We start from the raw sequence: 22,477 nt of genomic DNA, 5'->3' as shown, positions 1-22,477 counted from the left end.
TTTACTTTTCATAGGTCTTTATGTTTTTTTCCTATATTTCAAAATTATCACATTTTATTATTTATTTGAAAGTAATTTTATTAATATTTGTGAAAGACGTGATATTTAATTAAAATACTAATAAAATTTATTTTCTTTTAAGGAGATAAATTGCATAAAATGCTAGTAATCTACTTTAAAAAATGTTACTCAAGATGATAGCGTTCAATTTGCATCTCATAATAGCTTTTATGACATTGCTAATGTACACTTGTAAAATCATGTCATAAGTTTTATTTCCTATGAATTTTTTTAATCATATTTTTAATTTTTTAAACTTATTGATATTATTTTTATTATTCCTTTGTACTAAATTAAACGTTTTGCCTCACGTCCTACTCAGTTTTTTAAACACCATTAAATATAAAGTAGTCCACATAAACATCAACAACTTACCCCTTGTATCTCACAAGGTGGTGTGTACATGTACGCGACCTTTTATTTCTATCTTACGAAAGCGGAAAAATTATGTTCAAGTATAAAATAAGAAGTTATATTAAATACATGTTATTGGTGTACTTAAGTTTCTGCTATGGGCAGGATCCAGAAAAGAACCTGATCACAAGGGTCTATTGTACGCAGCTTTACCTTGCATTTCTGCCAGAAGCTATTTTCAAAACTTGAATCCGTGGCCTCCTGATCACATGACAACAACTTTACCAATTACTCCAACGCTACCCTTCTATATTTGTACTGCTACTATTAATATATTTGCATAAAAATGAAAACGAAAAAAAAAATAGAGAGCTATAATACTCCCCCCCACCCACCCACCCCCACCCCAAAAAAAGAAAAAAACAACACCCACACCAGTAAAGTCAGTAACCACCACCATTACTCATAAACCCGCCGCAGCGATACCCAAATTCTTCACCGCCGGCGGAGGCGGCGGCGATGGCGATGGAGGAAGTCTAGAAGAGAAACTCGTTAAAGGAGCCTCATCTTCGAAATTCAACGAGTAACTCAACGGGTCGTAACGGAACTCAGTAGATGAGTGTCGTTTGTGACGGTTTCCGTTTCCGTTCCCGATGAAATTGAAGATCGTACGACACTTGTCTTTGATATCAGGTTTGATCCAGATCAGAGACGGGTTTTCATCGGAGGAGGACGGCGGCGGTGGCGGAGGACGGTGGTGGTAGTCGAGTGAGTGAAGTTGGGTGGTGGTGTTGCGGTGGGTGAAACAGAAGGAGAAACAAAGTGAGTTTTTGAGTTTTTGTTTGAGAGATGGTGGAGAAATGGGTATGGTGAATTCGTCGTCCTCCATTGGAGAGAGTGTGAAGCTTGTGAGTGAGTGAGACAAAGTGTGGAGAATTTGAAGGCCTTTTTAATATATATATAAATTTAATTTTTATATATATATTTTTTTATTTCCTATCGGAGCCAAACTAAATTCAGGATCTATTCAAGGATGATGCTCACGACACCATTTTCTCCATAAATTTTTAATATATTTGTATGGGGATGTTATCATTATTTTATTTATTTACGATATTCATTTTTACTTGTTAATTATATTTTTTCTATCCAATAATAATTGTTCAATATTGATTTGATACATAAATTAAGAAGCAGTAAATCATATAAGTAATTTTATCAAATTAGTCTTATTAAATACAAATTATTTACATATTGAAAAATAAATAGTATTTAATAGCAATGCTAAAATAGACATATTAAGGTGAATTATTCAGTAATTTTATAAATTAAAAATATTATTAGACATTTTAAAATAATATAATGAACAAGTAATACGGATGGAAAGAGTAGAACGAAGAGGTGCAGTGTTGCTATTACTATGTTCAATTCCCCGTAAAATAAGGCAACAACAAACAAATCTTGTTTATCAATTTAACTTAATCTTACTTCTTGGTAGGATATAAATTCTTTAGAAATTGAAATCATGTCCAAATGTGAAATATTATAATATAAAAATATAAAATTTTATTCTATAAATAATTATTATGTTACGAGGGTCATAAATTAAAAACCAACACAAAATAGGAATAAAAGTGCAAATGTCCACGTCTTCATGTGTAGCTCCCCAAATGTAGGCCATGTTATACAATATGTGCAAGAGAGAGATACATAGTTGGAAAATTTACATAAATGTACAACATTAAGAAAATATTTACTATTTATAGCAATAATATTTTTTTTTCACAAAACACTTATAATATAATTATAATACAATTTTAATACATATTAGCGAAAATAATTTATAAAACTCATATAATACAAGTTTTATTCATGGATACTTAATTTATCACATACTTTAATACACTTATAATACATTGTGTCAATTTCTTACCAAACAAGTATAATATATTTTAAAACACTTATAATACATTTATATTGCATGCATAATTTACTTTTAATACATAATAGATATATCATAATATTGTTATATATTGCTATAAATGTTAATAAATAAAAAATATCGCTAAAATCAGTAATTATTTATTAAAAAGTGATTTTTCTAGTAATTTTTCCTACATAGTTTGAGAACATTTGAGTGCTCACGTGACGGCCCAAACAGCAGTTGGCCCAATATTTTGGCCCAATAATAACAGCTTGGCCCAATATCTAGCGGGTTGGTTTGCATGATATTTGTGCAGAACTGATAGTAGAGAGGCATGATCGACAAGCGGAACCAAAATCGGTGAACAATGCCAGTAAGTGATGATAAATCGGTATGACTGTCATATTGATGGTTGAATTACTAATTTTAAAGCTACAAATAAAGTTTGAAAAAAATACCATTTCAAAAATGTAGCATGAAAGACTTCATGCTATATGCAATTTAACTGTCCATTGAATTACTCACAAATCTTATCGAATTGTCACAACATCTGTGTAGTCATGAATGTGTCTGTGTGTATTGCAAGGGCAAATATGTGATTTGTTTAGCCGTAGTATAGATCATATCTATTTTTGCAAGATATACGAAAGCACGAGAGAATTTTAGTAGCATTGTTAGTTGACTACCTAAACTTTCACCTTATTAGAGAGAGTGTTCGATTCCTCATAAAAAAAGATATACAAAAAACGAGAACAAATATTAAAGGATAACAATCCACGCGACTCCCAAGCAATTTCCCGGTCCTCCTTCTAAGAAGCCCAAAAGTATATTGGGCCATATCTGGCCCAAATTCTTTTCTTTGTCTCTTTCTAGAGAACTCATCTCAACCCTTTTTACTTTTATTTTATTTTTGGACAAATTACAGGATCTGGCCATTCGGTCCTTTTCTTTTCAAAAAAAATAGCCATTGGATTTTCTCTTACCAAAAAAATGACCAATGTGCCACTCGGCTTTGCAAAGCCCATTATTTTTTAAAAAAATGTTGTGCTATTTTTAAAAAATAAATCGTTGATTTAAAAAATGTTGTGCTCCTTTTAATTTTTTCTTTTATAATTATTTCACTTCTTTTGTGGAAAAAATGAATATTTATATTATTTTATTTATTTATTTATTTTTTATTTATTAAGGTGAGAATGCATGATAGTTAACTAAATATCGATACATTACATAATTATTTATATAATATTGATACATGATTATACACATTTATACAATATCAATATATTACATATACACTATATAATTATTTATACATCATATATACATGTTTATACATCATTTATAAAATATTGATACATGTTTATATAACATTTATACAATAACGATACATTACATATACACTACATAACTATTTATACAATATCGATACATTACATATACACTACATAATTATTTATACAATATCGATACATTACATATACACTACATAACTATTTATAAAAATCGATACATTAAATATACACTACATAATTATTTGTATATAATATATATACATGTTTTTACGATATTTATACAATATTGTTAGATGTGAAAAAGTTTTTGAAAAAAAAAGGATATTTTTTATTTAAAAAAAGACAGAAAAAAAAGCAAGTTAATTTTTATTTTTTTAAAAAAAATTATCACTACAAAGGAAAAATAAAAAAGAAAAGTAAATAAAGAAAAAAAGCTTAATGGCCTTGCGCCTAATTGAGCCATGTAGTGTTAAGCAAAAAAGGCCTAATTATACCTTGAGCCGAATTGAGCCCTTTAATGTCCATCCCATAACCTCTTTTTGACTATTTTTTATGTAAATAAAAATAGGAAAAATTACCCTTTTACACATATTCTAATACCATATTTACTTGTATTCCCTATTATACCAAAAAATTTCCAAAATCCCTCTTTTTCCTTTAATACTCTCTCCCTCACTGATACATCACTCTTCCTCCATAAATCCTCGCCCTAATTCGCTCCTCTTCATCAGTTTTTGAATTTTTGAATTTATGAGTTACTCAATTTCAAGGTTCTAACTAAGGTATATTTTAATTTTTCCTTATATGGAATCTCACTTCATCCTCATTCAATCTGATTTCTCCTAAAATTTGTATCATTTGATTTCTTCTGTAAATCTTTGAAGAATCTTCTAAAATTGATATCATTTGCTTTCTTCTGTAAATTTTTCTGTTTTTGTAACTCATATCTTCAATGATACATATGGAATTCGTTCATGGTCTCAAACAGTCAAATAAAAATCAAGGAATTCTTGTTTCACCTGGTTCTGATTCATCTTGGGAAGGTTACGATGAGGTTAGATCCAAACATCGTAACGGTCCAGCAGTAATGGATAAGCTACATGAGAAATTGAAGTCAAAAGCTCCAGTTAAACATGCACTCAAAGAACCAGACAACAAGATTGAAGGGGTTACAATACGCCCTAATCTCCCAAAGGTATGTGTTCAATTAAAGTTTTTTTTAATGAAGTTTTTATGAAGGTTCTTTGATTCTGATACATATAGTTTATGTATCAGCTTATCGTGTATCAAACGCTAACTCTTTTCATACATAGTATTTTTTTAAATGCCATTTTTTTTGAAGATTTACTACTTCTGATACATCGTGTTTAAGTGTCAGTTTCTATTGCATCAAATTTTAATGATTCTGATACATCTACATTTATGTATCAGATTATAATTTATAAAGCCTTACTGCTTCTGATACATCTTCTGTATGTATCAGAATCTCATGTATCAAATATTTTAATGCATATGATACATCGTATTTATGTATAAAGTTCAAGTTATATTTAACTATTTTTCATGTCAATAGAAGGAATGAAATACGTCATCAAGAAGATTCCGTCACACCCATTGAGATTTGGCACGGCATATAGGGCTAATTTTCTTGATGATTTTGAATCATCAATAGGTAAAGAAGGTATAAAGTTATTTAGGATGAAATTTCTATTCCAAATACTGGACTATATGTCGAATTTTTCCGTTCAAGATATGCCACAATATTGTGGAATTATGGTTGTTGGAAGGCCAAGGATGGTTATGTTAGCGATAACGATGATCCTAAAAAACCTAAGAGAGATTTCATATCTCCTAGTCAAGGAAAACCGATGGACGTCGAGTAGTTTTTTTTTGAATTTTATATTAGAAGAATGTACAATTACCAAACTTTTAAGTTTTTCTCATGTATGAAACTCTAATATAAGATCAAAGTTTATATATCATATTATCATGTATCAAACTTGTCTGCTTCTTGATTCTGATACATACTATTAATGTATCATATTCTAATGTATAAAACTTGACTGCTTCTAATACATACTGTTAATGTATCAGATTCTAATTTATCAAACTTGAATGCTTCTGATATTGTATATGTATCAGCATCTCATGTATCAAGATTTAGTGATTCTGATACATCTTGTTTATGTATCAGAATCTCATTTACAATCATACCTTATCTCAATCTACTATCCATAAATAACTGATGTGCATTAACTATTCTATAGCTAAAGTTGATGTATCAGATACATAACTTATGTATCAGCAAAACTGAAAAAATAATTGAAATCGACTTCGGTTTGAATTGATGCTCTGTTTTTTCCATTCGAGACGATGCTCTGTTTTTTGGCTTGAATCTACATGAACATAACAGTTGCTTTTTTAACAAATTAATCACATTAATTAGACCAGTAATTCAATTAAAGAACCAATCATACCTTACATTAAGATACTAACCATAAATAGCTGATATGCATTAAGTATTCTACATTTAAAGTTGATGTATCAGATACATAACTTATGTATCAGCAAAACTGAAAAAAAATTGAAATCGAATTTGGTTTGACTTTATACTCTGTTTTTTGGCTTGAATCTTCATGTACACAACCGTTATTTGTTTTAACCAAATTAATCCCATTAATTAGACCAGTAATTGATTTAAAGAACCAATCATACCTTATATTAAGATACTATCCATAAATAGATGATCTTCATTAATTATTCTACAGCTAAATTGATGTATCAGATACATAACTAATGTATCAGAAAAATTAAAAAAAAGGGGAAATCGGATAATTTTGATACAATGAGGGATGTATAGTAATTAGACTTTTCCATTATGAGATTTAGGTAAAGTTTACATAAAAATATGACTAAATTTTTTGTAAACTAATAATTTTTTGATATATATATATATTATATTAGTCCTTTATTAGCCCCAAATTCCACGTTATAAAATTTCACTAGATCGTTGTTGTTTATTAAATTAGCTCTTTATTTTTTGCCTCAACCTCTGAACATAAAAAACTACATTTCCCAACTTATATTGGAATTTTCTCTCATATTCAACTACATAAATTTGACTCAAGATAGCTCAATTATTACACTAATTGTACATTTGTACTAGTCTAGAAATAAAAGCAATAAAGAAATTGAACCAAAAGTCTTGTGAAGTTTCCTACATCCTTCCTAGTTCCTACCACCTTCCTTCCTAAATTCTATTTAATAAACTCTATTAAACATTATGCCAAATGAAAGAGGAAAAAATAGTATTATTGAAGAAGAGAGTTACAATTCTCAATATATTTGAATATTTTGATAGCAAAAGAGTTCTTTCGCCTGGAAATCTGAATAATATTCATTTTGTTCCATCATATTACTAGTAAAAATGGCAGGTATGCTTGCTGGTGTTGAATGTGCTAGAAGAAGAAAGTTTCATAAAAATAGTGGCTTGCTAGATTCATCATATAATACATCTTCATCCACAAGAAGATCTTTTCTTTGTCTATACACAAGTAGCCATGAACATAACCTTACCTCAAGATTGTCCAAGGTACTTAATCCCCCAAAGTTATTATGGTGGAAGTGTTGTTAGTAAGTTGAATATTTTTGGTGAAAAATTATATTATATCTTTTTGGTGTGATTGGATTAGATGTACTTGTACAAATGAATCTAGGAAGAATTATGTAGAATTCATTATTTTCACCTCGAACTATATTGAAGTAGCTTCTATGAATCTATCAAAGATTAGATTTTTGTGTTTCTACTAGCATAATACAAATTTTGACCTTTTAAGGTGTAATTCTTTTTCAAACTCTGCATAATTAATCAGAAATTATTTTTACATTGAACTATCTTTTTATAAATACAACACGATTACACTTATTTTGAATTTTTCACCTTTAGATACTCTATGGATCTATCTAATATTAGGCTTTTGTGTTTGTAATTAGTGGCTTGATATTAAAACTCTTGTGGTTTTTTTTGTATGAACAGGAAAGAAGTTCAACAAGCCAAGAATATGAAGATGAGAAATTGGGTGAAATTGCAAGAGAAGCCAAGCAAAGACTGGATGAGAGGCTCAGTTCCCAATGGAAATCACAAAATAAGAGGTCAAAAATCTTGATCCAAACTTTTTTCCCTTAGCGTATGTTAGCATGAAAAAGGGAATAGTATGATTCAGATAACTAATTAGATTAAATAAACTAATAAAAGATCAAAATAGTCGGGATGATCTATTCCAATCCCCCATCACCAACCCAATCAACATGCATGGTGTTGATTTAGAGGTTGTTTGAATTGGTTTATAAGCTGTTTATAAGTTGTTTTTAGTTTTTTTTTTTTGAGTATTTGACTCGCTAACTTAAAGTCATTTTGTGCTTAAAATAAGCCCCAATAAATAATTGAGTTTATTTGGATGAATTTATTTTAAGCAGTTTATAAGTTGTTTTCAACTTATAAGTCAAAAAAAAAAGTTAGCCTACTACTATTTTTGATTTAACTTATAAGCACTTTTCAACTTATAAGCTGCTTAAAAATAAGTCAATCCAAACATGATATTAATCTTAACTCAACTTCATTTTATTGGCGCACAGTAGCAAAACCTCAATCTTCTTGCTAACATGCGCCCCCACCCACCCCCCCACCCACGCACTTTGGATCCTTCATTTGTATTATTTCTTTGACCCTTTTATCCTCATGATGCTGATTGTGTTTTTCATTATTTTTTTTTTATAATTGAATTCAGTGGTGCCAAGGGATTCAAAAGTCTAGGGCAATGGACGGGCCTGATTTGCTGATAAATGGCTGGACCAATATTTGAAGTTGTAGTTGAGAAAAAAAATTATTATTTTTAAGACTTCAATTAGCATTTACGCTAACCAATCGAATGTATGACACGTATCTTTCATACGTATATTATAGTTAAACTGATATGCATTTTGACTATTAGAACGGGTTTCACAAAATTGATTTTGATTGAGCGTCAATTGTAGATCGTATTTTTTTTTGCCTTTTAGGAGTGCCCAAGATTTCATGTAATGAAACTGTGGACTGGCAAATAGTGTTTAAGATTTCTTGTAATGAAGCTAATTGACTTGATTAGAAGTTTTATAATTCCGATCTTGATTAGCTTCATAAGTGTACAACAAGAAAGTTATTGATATGATTTGAAATATCTTTTAGTTTTTCCACTGTTTTGGGTGTACAAATCAAATGTTAGTGGGATTATTCATGAACCCCACATAACATTTGGAAGAATATACAGCTCACAAGTCACAACTATATATACACATAAGAAACAATCATTGAGGTCCTTTAGAATTACTTTTTTTTTCTTTTTATTTTTCGGTGTTGGATATTCGTATTGAAGTCCGATTATATTCATATTCACACTAAGGTCTCATTCAGGGGAAAGCGCTCCTCGTTAATTTTTTTTTTCATATGCAGAGTTTGAACCCGAAACCTCATATTAAGAAAGAAGCAACCTCATTCACTGCACCACATTCTTTATAGTTAGAATCACTTATATACCATAGGAAAATCAATCAATTAAAATAAAGAAACAAGAAACAATAGTATAAGAATATCTATAATTTAACTACAGAACAATATCTAAAAATAATAGTTGTTTTTGCAATATTAGCTCAATTATTATTTCTGTTGAATTATTTTTTTTATACCTCATAATCATTTTTTCTTCTAATCAAGTTTAATAAAGAAGATTCAGAAAGAAACAAACTTATATGCATATTCGTTATAAATAAAATGGTAAACCCAATTAAGAATATGAAATAGAGAGCAAGTGAGTAATCTATATTTTTTTTTTTTTTTATATTCATTCATGTTTATAAAAATAATTATTTATAGGCCTAAAAGAAAAAACAAATTAAGGTGAAAACACATAATAGTGGAGATAAATTGTGATGGTGGATAAGATATAGTGGAAACAAATTGTGGTGGAGAATAAGATATAGTGGAAATAAATTGTGGTGGAGGATAACATTAACATATATTTTCTTCATTAGCAGTCTCAATATGATAGCCATTTTGACGAATAATTTTGAAACTTAATAAGTTTTTTTGAGACTTATTACAATGCAAAATATTATTAATGTCAGTATTGTTCCCGATAAGGTTGCTCTTCCAGAACCCTCAATTATTTTTATACTATCAGATATTGTATTAACATTGGCCCCTTTCATAATCAAATGAGAAATATTTTTTTTAATATAGTGTGCTTTGTAGCACTATCCAAAAGACACGTATCTTCATTACTCATCTTGAATCATATTGAAGACTGAAAAATTTATTTATCTTCATAAAATAAAAGTACATTATAAGAAATAAGATAAGTAACAATAAGATAAATCTTACAATAAAATTAAACATCAATTATGATCCCCAAAAAAGTCTTCAACCTCCAAATGAGTAATATCATTGAGGTCATTAAAATCTTTATTCTTCAAAGCCAAATTCGCGTCAATATTATCATTGTATACTTGTGAAGGTCCCGCCTCAACATTATTTTCAAACGTCAAGTGTGACTCTATCCGCGGATTAGAAAAAGAGACACTACCTTTATTTGCCTTTCTTTTGAAGGAATTTTGATAAAACCAGACAAAATGCTCAGACATCCGATATTTATTTTTTCAGTGGCTTTTTATGCCACAACGATGACAGTTATTTCTTGGATGATTGTTTTGAGAACTCATATTGTTCTTCCTACCATCACCACGATGATTATTATATTGTCTTCTGTCATTGCCACGTCCACGCACATTATTAAGGCCTCGATTTTTATTTTGTCTTCTTTTAGACTAGCCATGTGCTTCTACCATATTTGCTCCCGTTAATAGAGCAGTTCCAGTGAGACGTACTACATGATTTCTCATTAAAAGAACATTATGTTGGTCAGCCACCAGAAAATATGAGATTAATTCAGAGTATTTCTGAAAATCTTTTTCACGGTATTGATGCTGTAATATCACATTTAAGGCATGGAAAGTAGGTAATTTTTTTATATAACATGTTCTCATCATTTACAGTTTATCCACATAATTTTAATTGGAAAGTTATTCTAAATACAACAAAATTACTCAATTTTAGTTTTAAAATCTTGAAACTATAAGTGCATCCACTCATAACGAGCCCTTGGCAATATCGTGCCCTAAGGTGGTCATACCTTCCTTTAAAACCTTTCCACAATTCAAGTGAATCTTTCACTGTCAATTATTCAACCTTCAGGCTTTCATCCAGATGATAACGAAGAAAAATTAAGCCTTCGCTTTATCCTGACTTGATGCTTCATTTCCTTCAATTATAGCATCACCAAGACCCTTAGCAGTAAGGTAAATTTCAGCATTAAGCATCTATGACAAATAATTTTTGTCTGAAATATCAAATGCCATGAACTCCATTTTTTACATATGAAAACTATCATAAAAATATTTAAATTAGATCAAACTAATAAAATTTTAACCATTGAAAATTAAGAACAACTTATACGATGAATAAAGTCTACTACCACCTTACATTATTTAGAGAACTTAAAAACTGAAAATATTCAAATATATACTTGTGTTTAGTATTTGAAAATAGAAATAATTATATCATCAAAACATACTTTATAAGATATTTCGTGCTGATAACGTGTTATAAATAAAATGATAAACCAAATTAGAAGAGGGAAGATAGAGCAAGTGAGTAATCTATATGTTTTCTTCTCTTTTCTATATTCATCCATGCTTACAAGAATGACTATTTATAGGCCTAAAAGAAGAAACAAATTATCGTGGAAACAAATAATAGTGGAGACAAATTATGGTGATGGATAAAATATAGTGAAAGCAAATTATGGTGGAGAATAAGATATAATGAAAATAAATTATAGTGGAGAATATTATGGACATATATTTTACAACAATATTATAATTCTTAAAGGTTATGACCCCCCCCCCCCCCCGCCATAATTCTTAAAGGTTAGCCCAACGAACCACACATTATACTATCTTTAGTGTCTATAACTTCTTAAATATTCGGAACTTTTTAAAATTAAATTATATGCATACTATAATTAGAATTTATGTCCGACATGATAAAAATAATTTATTTTAAGATTTGTTAAGCGGATTAAAAAATCAAGATTGTAGTGTCCTTTTTCTGCAATTCCTATTGTAAAAGATGCTTAAAGGTAGATTAAATATCTTACCTAATAAGCGAAGACTTCAAATTTTCTCTTTTTTTTAATTTTTTTTTTGATATAATAGAAAAAAAAAGAGACCCAAATCTCATTCAAGTATGAAAAAAAAGGAAATATAACAAATTAAATTACCTAATCCCTTTTGTTTGTTTTATACTAAATAAAAAAGGTTCATTTCATTTAAATATTTCTAAAAGCTTATAGAATATCATTTGATCTATTTTATACTTTATTGTTTGGCAGCCTTTTATATTTTATTAGATTTTGACAGGCCATCCCTTTTATTTGAATATTGGGTCTTTGGTTATGCAATCTTAACTTTTATTATATTGTTATGAATTAACTAACTTGACAATTTTATAAAGGAAGAAGAACAAGAGAATATGTATATAGAAAGTATTAATAGAGAGAGTAGTAATATAGAGAGAGTAATAGTAATTCTTTTGTTATGTGTTTGTATGTTTTTACATTGAAGTTTAAGGCTATATTTATAGCCATATTTACAAGTGGAGGAAAATATTAATGGACATTTTACCCACTTAAAAAGTAAATGGATTATCCACCATTTTAAGTGGACAACCATTTTACTTGGTTGATATTACTTGGTTGATAATACTCCCCCTTGGATGTCCACGAGAAATGTGCCTCGTTAAAACCTTATTAGGAAAAACCCAGTGGGAAAAAACCTAATGAAGGAAAAAGAGTACACATATCTGATAATACGCCTTGAGTGCTGCCTCATTAAAAATCTTATCAGGAAAACCCAGTGGGACAAAACCTTGACTAAGGGAAAAAGAGTACAGCGCGTATTTTGCTCCCCCTGATGAAAATATCACTTAATATCTCGAAGACGACGCATTCCAATTTTGTATCTCATTTTCTCAAAGGTTGATGTTGGCAATGCTTTGGTGAACATATCCGCCAAATTGTCACTTGAACGAATTTGTTGGACATCTATTTCACCCTTCTTTTGAAGATCATGAGTGAAAAAGAATTTTGGTGAAATATGTTTTGTTCTGTCTCCTTTGATGTATCCTCCCTTCAGTTGAGCTATACATGCAGCATTGTCTTCATACAATATTGTTGGAGCGTCTTTTGTCAAAGAAAGACCACATGTTTCTTGAATGTGTTCAGTTATTGATCTTAACCAAACACATTCTTGACTTGCTTCATGAATGGCTATTATCTCTGCATGATTTGAGGAAGTGGCAACCATAGTTTGCTTTGTTGAACGCCATGATATAGCTGTACCACCACATGTAAATAAATAGCCTGTTTGCGATCGACCTTTATGGGGATCAGATAAATATCCCGCATCTGCATAACCAATCAATTGTGACGTGGAATCATTTGAGTAAAACAATCCCATATCAATGGTACCTCGAAGGTATCTGAATATATGCTTAATTCCATTCCAGTGTCTGCGTGTTGGTGAAGAACTAAATCTTGCCAACAAGTTTACTGAGAAAGCTATATCTGGTCTAGAATTGTTGGCAAGATACATTAATGCACCAATTGCACTAAGGTATGGTATTTCAGCACCAATAAGTTCTTCATCATTTTCATAAGGCCGAAACGGATCTGTATTAATATCAAGAGATCTCACAACCATTGGAGTACTCAATGGGTGTGCTTTATCCATATAAAATCTCTTTAAAATATTTTCAGTATATGTTGACTGATGGACAAATATCCCATTTGTAAAATGTTCAATTTGTAGACCAAGACAAAATTTTGTCTTTCCAAGATCTTTCATTTCAAACTCCTTTTTCAGGCATTTTACTGCCTTTGAAAGTTCTTCTGGAGTTCCAATAATATTTAAATCATCAACATATACTGCTATTATGACAAATTCAGATCCAGACCTTCTCATAAAGACACAAGGGCAAATTGGATCATTTTTATATCCTTCTTTTAGCAAATATTCGCTAAGACGATTGTACCACATTCGCCCTGATTGTTTCAACCCGTACAAGGATTTTTGAAGTTTTATTGAGCAATTTTCTCGAGAATCCTTGTATGCTTCAGGCACTTTGAACCCTTCGAGAATTTTCATAAAAATGTCGTGGTCCAATGAGCCATATAAATAGGCAGTGACCACGTCCATTAACTGCATTTCAAGCTTTTCATGAACTGCCAAATTCATTAGATACCTGAAAGTAATTGCATCCACCACAGGGGAATATGTTTCCATATAGTCAATGCCAGGTCTTTGCGAAAAACCTTGGGCTACAAGTCGTGCTTTATATCTTACGACTTCACCCTTTTCATTTCGTTTACGCACAAAAACTCATTTGTGCCCTACTGGCTTGACACCTTCAGGTGTTCGAACTATTGATCCGAAAACTTCACGTTTTTCAAGTGAAGTTAACTCTGCTTGAATTGCATCCTTCCATCTTGGCCAATCATTTCTCTGTCTGCATTCATCGACAGATTTTGGTTCAAGATCCTTATCTTGTTGCATTATTTCAATGGCAACATTATAAGCAAAAATATTATCGACCACAATATTATTTCGGTTCCACCGTTTTCCTGTCGAGACATAACTTATTGAGATTTCTTCATTCTCATTATTTTCAGGTACTTGGACCTCCTCGGTGGTATCACCATTTATTGTGTCTCTGGGCTCTTCTTGAGCACTCGCCTCCAAATTATGATCATCTTGATCATTCATTCCTTTCCTTTTTTGAGGATTTTTATCTTTGGAACCAAATGGTCTTCCACGTTTTAAGCGTGGTCTAGATTCATTTGCCTGAATAAGTTGTCCTACCGGGACATCAACTCGAACTTGAGCATTAGCAGCTGGGATATGCGATTTAGTAACCTGTGGAAGGTTAGTAAATGCATCCGGCAGTTGATTTGCAATATTCTGCAAATAAATCATCTTTATAATAGAAGGAGATTCATACCCAACATATATTCCCAACCTTCTTTGGGGACCCATCTTTGTGCGATGCGGTGGAGCAATTGGGACATATACCGCACACCCAAATATTCTAAGATGGGATATATTTGGCTCCCTTCCAAACGCCAACTGTAATGGGGAAAATTCATGATAATTTGTTGGCCTTACGCGCACAAGTGCTGCTGCATGCAAAATAGCATGCCCCCATACTGAAATAGGAAGTTTTGTCCTCATTAGCAATGGTCTAGCTATCCATTGGAGGCGTTTAATCAATGATTCCGCTAGACCATTTTGTGTATGTACATGAGCGACCGGATGCTCAACTTTTATTCCAATCGACATACAATAATCATTAAATGATTGAGATGTGAATTCACCAGCATTATCAAGACGAATTGTCTTTATTGCATAATCTGGAAATTGTGCTCTTAACCTTATAATTTGAGCTAACAATCTCGCAAAAGCCATGTTGCGAGTTGATAATAAGCACACATGTGACCATCTTGTAGATGCATCTATCAAGACCATATAATATTTAAATGGTCCACATGAAGGGTGAATTGGCCCACATATATCACCTTGTATACGTTCCAGAAACGCAGGGGATTCAATCCCAACCTTAGTTGCTGATGGTTTGATAATCAGTTTTCCTTGGGAACAAGCAACACAAGAGAATTCCTTAGATTAAAGAATTTTCTGATTCTTCAAAGTGTGTCCATGTGAATTCTCAATAATTCTGCGCATCATATTATAACCGGGATGGCCCAACCGGTCATGCCAAATGATAAAATCATTAGAATCAGTAAACCTTTTGTTTACAATGGCATGTGATTCAACAGTACCAATATTTGTATGGTACAACCCAGAAGAAAGTGCAGGTAATTTTTCGTGCACAATTTTCTTCTCCATATTTATTGTAGTAATATAAAGGTATTCAACCTTTCCTTCATTTGCAGTCTCAATATGATAGCCATTTTGGCGAATAACCTTGAAACTTAACAAGTTTCTTTGAGACTTACTACAATATAATGCATTATCAATTACCAATATCGTTCCTCCAGGTAGTAATAAGACTGCTTTTCTAGAGCCTTCAATTAATTTTGTACTACCAGATATTGTATTGACATAGGCCTTTTTCATAATCAAATGACAAAAATATTTCTTTTCTTTTAATATCGTATGAGTTGTGGCACTATCCAAAATGCACATATCTCCATTATTCATCTTGAATCCAATTGAAGACTGATAAATTTATTTATCTTCATAAAATAAAAATGCATTGTAAGAAATAAAATAAGTAACAATTTTGCTAGAAAAACATAAGTCCTTTTTTTTAAAAGTTAAATTATGGTAATTTAGAATTTAAAAAATTATATGATTCAATTATGATGAATGTTACAATAATTTAGTTTATGGAATTATATACTTATTAACCTTAAATAAATATTATACACAAGTATTAAAAACAAATATAAAATATTATAAAACATTAATATAATATTATTCATCATGTATAGATAATTTGTTTATTGACAAAAATAATACAATCATTATATATTATTAATGTCTAAAACATTAATAAGAATAAATAGTTATTATAATGACATTAAATAAGGCGAATATTATTTTTAGTAACAATATGATATTAAGATTAAATAATAGCACACTAATAGTAATTAATTACAACATTGTAAAATAGCACAATGTAATAAATAATATACAATTATCATAAAAATGTAACCTTGATTATTATTTTTTTCTTCAAATATATAAACGTAAAAACACAATAATTCAAAGTACATAATAACATATTGAAAAACATGAAATTAAACATCAATTAAGATCCTTAAAAAAATCTTCAACCTTCAAATGTGTAATATCATTGAGGTCATTAAAATCATCATCCCTTAAGGTCAGATTTGTTTCAATATTATCATTATTCAAAGGCCTTGCCTCAACATTATTTTCGAACGCCAAGTGTGACTCTATCCGAGCATTAGAAGAAGAGGCACCACCTCTATTTGCCTTTCTTTTAAAAGAATTTTGATAAAGTCTTACAAAATGCTCAGGCGTCCGACATTCATTTTTCCAGTGGCCTTTCATGCCACAACGATGACAGTTACTTTTTGAAGGGCCATTTTGAGAACTGATATTGTTCTCCCTTTTATGTTGACCACCACCACGACGATTATTATATCGTCCTCTGCCATTGCCACGCCCACGCACATTATTGTGACCTTGATATTTATTATGTCTTCTTTCAGACTGGCCATGTGCTTTTACCATATTTGCCTCCGGTAACGGAGCAGTTCCAGTGGGACGGGCTTCATGATTTTTCATTAAAAGGGCATTATGTTGTTCAGCCACCAGAAGGCATGATATCAATTCAGAGTATTTTTTAAAACCCTTTTCACGGTATTGCTGCTGTAATATTACATTAGAGGCATGAAAAGTAGTTAGTGTCTTTTCTAACATGTCCTCATCATTTATATTTTTCCCACATAATTTTAATTGGGAAGTTATTCTAAATACAGCAGAATTATACTCAATTACGGTTTTAAAATCTTAAAACCGTAAGTGCATCCACTCATAACGAGCCCTTGGCAATACCGTTGCCCTGAGGTGGTCATACCTCCCTTTTAAGTCTTTCCACAATTCAAGTGGATCTTTCACTGTCAAGTATTCCATTTTTAGGCTTTCATCTAGATGATGACGAAGGAAAATCATAGCCTTTGCTTTATCCTGACTTGATGCTGTATTTCCTTCAATTATAGCATCACCAAGACCCTTAGCGGTAAGGTGAATTTCAGCATCAAGTACCCATGACAAATAATTTTTACCAGAAATATCAAGTGCCACAAATTCCAATTTTGACAAGTTTGACATGATGAAAATTAATTTGAAAGTAACAAAGATAACTTAAAAATTAAATTTCTTTAGTAGATATACCTGATATAAAAGTTAATTTTCTGAAAAATTAGAGCTTCGTGCTGATAACGTGTTATGAATTAACTAACTTGACAATTTTATAAAGGAAGAAGAACAAGAGAATATGTATATAGAAAGTATTAATAGAGAGAGTAGTAATATAGAGAGAGTAATAGTAATTCTTTTGTTATGTGTTTGTATGTTTTTACATTGAAGTTTAAGGCTATATTTATAGCCATATTTACAAGTGGAGGAAAATATTAATGGACATTTTACCCACTTAAAAAGTAAATGAATTATCCACCATTTTAAGTGGACAACCATTTTACTTGGTTGATATTACTTGGTTGATAATATATATAGATTATAACACTAATAAGTAATAAATTAAATAGATTAATATAACAAGAGAGTACCATCCATTCTACGTTATTTCTTTATGTTACAAATTAAAATTACTTCGGTTAAAAGTATAATTGGATCCATAATTTTAAATAGAGAGAAGTATTAAAAATATTTTTGAACTTAACGCAAATTATTAGTTTTGTCTCTAAATTATTGACAAACTTAAAAACAACATCTACTTGAATAATTAAACTTAAATACATTTCCTATAGATTGGAATATTGATGCATGCAATTTTCATTTTTATAAGAAAATAACGAAAGAGAGAAATGAACTATTTTTACTAATATAAATTGTTAAAGAAAGAGATTTTAAATGAAGGATTCCCCTTTTTTTTTTTTTTTGCTTTTTTCAAACATTTAATTTCATTAAAAATATTAAACTGAACGACAGAACACATGTCGAATTATGTGTACAATTCGCCAATAATAATGTTTTGGTCGTTTAGTTAGTCCGCTATGATATGAAAATTATGATTTTTTAATATTATATCATTATTAAATTAAAATAGTTTGGTATAATTTACTATTTTAAAATTTGATTTCGATAGTTTACTGTACGATAATTTAGTAATAATAGTTTGTTAGATTTCACCTTATATACTCATATAATACTTTTTAAGAAACGTCTTAATTATATTATATTAACACCTTACATATATAAAAAAAAAAAAAGGGCAGCCCGGTGCACTTAAGCTCCCGCTATGCGCAGGGTCCTGGGAAGGGCCCTTACATATATATAAACATTAAAAAAAAGACAACATTGATAATATTATTATTATTATTATTATTATTATTATTATTATTATTATTTATGAAGATGAAGTTGAAAAACAATTTAGAAACACTTTTTTGAAATTTGAAATCCAACTTTGAGTTGAATTTGGATATTTTACAACCAAATTTTGATTTTAAAGTAAAGTATTTAATAAATAAATAGTTTTCATGTCTAAACAACTCCTTATTATAGATAATCCTGCCTATAATTTGATGGTAAATCTATAACTAGAGGTAAATTTAGAATAAGTGTGACTCTAAAGTTTAAAAGAACAAGAGTATTTTGAAAAAAAGGAAAATTAAAAAAAAGAAGAGGAAAGAAGTCGTATCCTAATTTTACCACATCCATTTATTATTTAAGTGAAAGATGAAAATGATGCTTATCAAAAATTGAATGAAGTGGTAGGTACCTCTTTTGTCTGCCAAAAAACTTTAGTCCAAAAAAATATATTATTTTGCCTATTTTTTCAAGATTCAATTATTTTGTAAAAAAAAAGTTGAAACTTTTGCATTTAGGTGAGGTCTTTTCAATTGACATTTTTCTAAAAATATTTTGAATTATTAATAATTTTCATTTAATTTTTAAATATGCAAATTTATTTTAAAAAATTAAATATCGACTTTCGTACTGTGTGTTCACATAAATCAAGACACAAGAAATAGTAATAATACTGAATTTATGGTAAGAGAAAGATTTCCTCTGTCTCCATTTTTATACTTAGAAAAAGTTGCTAGTGAGTTAGGCCAATATAGTGTATAACTTTTTATTTTTTCACTAAGAAAAAATTCTTCCCTCTTTCCTCTTTTGAGTTTCGTGTAAAAATGGCTGGTATGCTTCCTGGTGTTGAATGTGCTAGAAGAAGGAGATTTCATCAAAGTAGTGGATGTATAGATTCATCTATTACCTCTAGTTTTTCATCCACAAGAAGGTCTTCTTTTTGTCTATACACTAGTAACCATGAACATCCTCTCAATTCAAGTTCATCCAAGGTACTAATTCATAACCCCCCCACCCCCCCTCCCTCAATGTTTGTTGTATGTATTAAATTTTCATGTGGATGTAATGATGTGATACTAGTATTAAACTGAGATGGACTTAAATGGAGCGATATGGACAATCATGATTCATGTAGCCGACCACTATTACTTACTTGAAATTAAGACATAATTATATTGTTGTTGTTATGGTTATTATAATTACATGATACTATTTCTTGTGTGTTTTTCTTAGGAAAGTTGCATCTAGGGAATAGTTTAAATTTTATGTGTTAGCTATATGGAGAGTCAGAATTCATATAGTCGATCCTAAATTGTTTGAATTTGAGGCTTAATTGTTGTTACTATTGTGGTGTTGTACTAATTCTTGTGTGTTTTCTTGCATAATTGAATTAACAGCAAAGGGTTGCAACAAGTCAAGCATATCAAGATGAGAAACTAGGTGAAGCTGTTAGAGAAGCCAAACAAAGGTTAGATGAGAGGCTTAGTGCAAGATGGAAATCACAAAATAAGAGGTGAAAAACTCAATTTTTCCTTTCTTGATTTAGGTTCATGTTAGCAAAGAGTTTAAGTTCTATGTAATTTTATATAAAGTAATTAGAGATAAATTTATCAAGTAAAAGTGGTAATACCTTCTTCTTTCTTGATATAGGCTCATGTTAGTGATGAGTTTAAGTTTTATGCATTCATGGATAAAAAAAAAATAATTACATAATTAGGTCACTAATAAGGTAACTATCGGCAAATAATTGCAGGACTAATTAGTAACCTAATAAAAATAGGTACTAATCCATCACATTTTAAACTAACTAAAAGAAGATCGTTTGGTTTGCAGACTGAATTATTCTGAAATTATAATTTTTGGACTAATTTATTCCATATGAAATGTGGGATAAAATATATAATCCCAAGTTTGATAATATAATTAGATGGGATTCCAAGATTCAATTTAAGATAGAATTTATATCGTCAACCAAATAGTATAAATTTTATCTGAGTTTAATCATGAGATATTCCACCTTTATCTAGTGTATCAAATGATTTAGAAAACCATATAATTTCTTAATTGAACTTCAACCATTTGACCCTTTACCCTCATGTCACTAAATTTTATTTTTCTTCTTGTGATATTGAATTTAGGAGTCTCAATAATAGACAACCACAAAACCATAGCCAAGAGATGGTGGAGAATAGGCCAAATTTGCAAGGAGAAGTATTTTCAGGACTAAAGAAAAGTGGATCAAAGAAGTTCAATTGGGCAAAATTGATTTGGAAATCTCAAGAACAAGATGAATGTGCAATTTGCTTGGACCAATTGAAGATTAGTGATACCTTAATGCAATTGACATGTGCCCACAAGTTTCATTCCAAGTGTTTGGTGCCATGGCTAGAATCCAATGCACATTGTCCATGTTGTAGAATGACAATAATTTTGACTAGTACTAGTGCATAATTAGGAAAATGGAAGGAAGTTGCATATGTCTCTTTCTCCAACTTGTAGGTATCCAAGATTTCTGAAATGTAAAAAATATATATAGATACAATAGGTGTCTTGTAATTGAACCTATTGACTATATGATCTTTTAAGAAAACTTTATGTAGTGTGAGCTAATGGTAGATTGGGAGAATCTAGGTGAGTTTTAATTATTTTGGCTTTAAATTATTGTGTGTTATGTCATTAAATTATTTATTTTTCTATTACAAAATAAAGATATGTGATTTGGTTACATCATTTTCAATTATTGATTAAAAATAAAATAATTATTACGCTATTTTCAATGATTGAGTAACCATATAAGCAATCAACTCTTGTTAAACTACGCCTTGACCTAACTTACGCCTCTCAATCCAAAGCTAGCTCAAACTAATGATAGTTGCTCAATCCTTATAAGGAGACTAGAGTTTTCGTTCCAATCCTATGTGGGATCATTCTCAGCACCCCCAGTCCCCAGCCAATCCTTCACGGCTAGATCTGGACATCTTTATTTGAAGTTCTACTTCAATCGCTTGGTGCATGCACAATCATGAATCAAAAGGCTATTCACAACCCCTATATGGTCTGGGATCCCCACATAGAATTTATGAGGCTGACTCTAATACTAAATTAAATTAGATTTTAAATTTAATTCATACCTTCAAAAATTAGTAAAATTATCTAAATCTTATAAAAAATCCACAAATTTTTATCCCAATCTGCGGTGATATCATTCTCATCAATTCCTCTGTTATAGTAATTGATTTTTGTGAAAATTTCATTATAGATTATCATATGGCTATTGAGTAGCAATTGGAACAAGTGATTTCAATAGAACCAAAGATCACTATCTGACTTTGTTTTTTTGGGATCCCACCGTGAAAGAAAATTCTCAATAATTCAATTAGTTTTCACTATCTTGTCTGGTCCCATATAATAATAATAATAATAATAATAATAATAATAATAATAATAATAATAATAATAATAATAATAATAATAATAATAATAATAATAATAATATATCATTGTATTATTTTGTTTGGCAATGAATTATGAATAGGGGTGAACATAAATATCGAATAATTGAAAAATTAGATCAAGTTGAATCAATTCGATTGTT

The 22,477-nt window shown here is 30.0% G+C and overlaps 3 protein-coding genes across 3 annotated transcripts; 2 read left to right on the top strand and 1 right to left on the bottom strand.

Moving 5' to 3' along the window:
• Positions 1–877: 877 nt before the first annotated feature.
• Positions 878–1,303, bottom strand: LOC129892982 (uncharacterized). The gene has a single exon (XM_055968480.1). The coding sequence runs from the start codon at positions 1,301–1,303 to the stop codon at positions 878–880; it is 426 nt and encodes a 141-aa protein (XP_055824455.1).
• A 5,480-nt stretch (positions 1,304–6,783) lies between these two features.
• Positions 6,784–8,785, top strand: LOC129891468 (uncharacterized). Its single transcript, XM_055966845.1, has 3 exons — positions 6,784–7,222; positions 7,667–7,782; positions 8,418–8,785. Exons 1-3 carry the CDS (start codon positions 7,058–7,060, stop codon positions 8,467–8,469), a joined length of 333 nt encoding a protein of 110 aa, XP_055822820.1. The 5' UTR covers positions 6,784–7,057; the 3' UTR covers positions 8,470–8,785.
• A 10,753-nt stretch (positions 8,786–19,538) lies between these two features.
• LOC129891467 (probable E3 ubiquitin-protein ligase RHY1A) lies at positions 19,539–21,508 on the top strand. The gene is made up of 3 exons (XM_055966844.1): positions 19,539–19,874; positions 20,280–20,395; positions 21,021–21,508. Exons 1-3 carry the CDS (start codon positions 19,707–19,709, stop codon positions 21,331–21,333), a joined length of 597 nt encoding a protein of 198 aa, XP_055822819.1. The 5' UTR covers positions 19,539–19,706; the 3' UTR covers positions 21,334–21,508.
• Positions 21,509–22,477: the final 969 nt, after the last annotated feature.

Source organism: Solanum dulcamara, chromosome 6 (genome assembly GCF_947179165.1).
Source record: "Solanum dulcamara chromosome 6, daSolDulc1.2, whole genome shotgun sequence".
Classification (NCBI taxonomy): Eukaryota; Viridiplantae; Streptophyta; class Magnoliopsida; order Solanales; family Solanaceae; genus Solanum; species Solanum dulcamara.
Note: the sequence above shows the minus strand (reverse complement) of the source record. Positions and strands in the feature narration are given on the sequence as shown.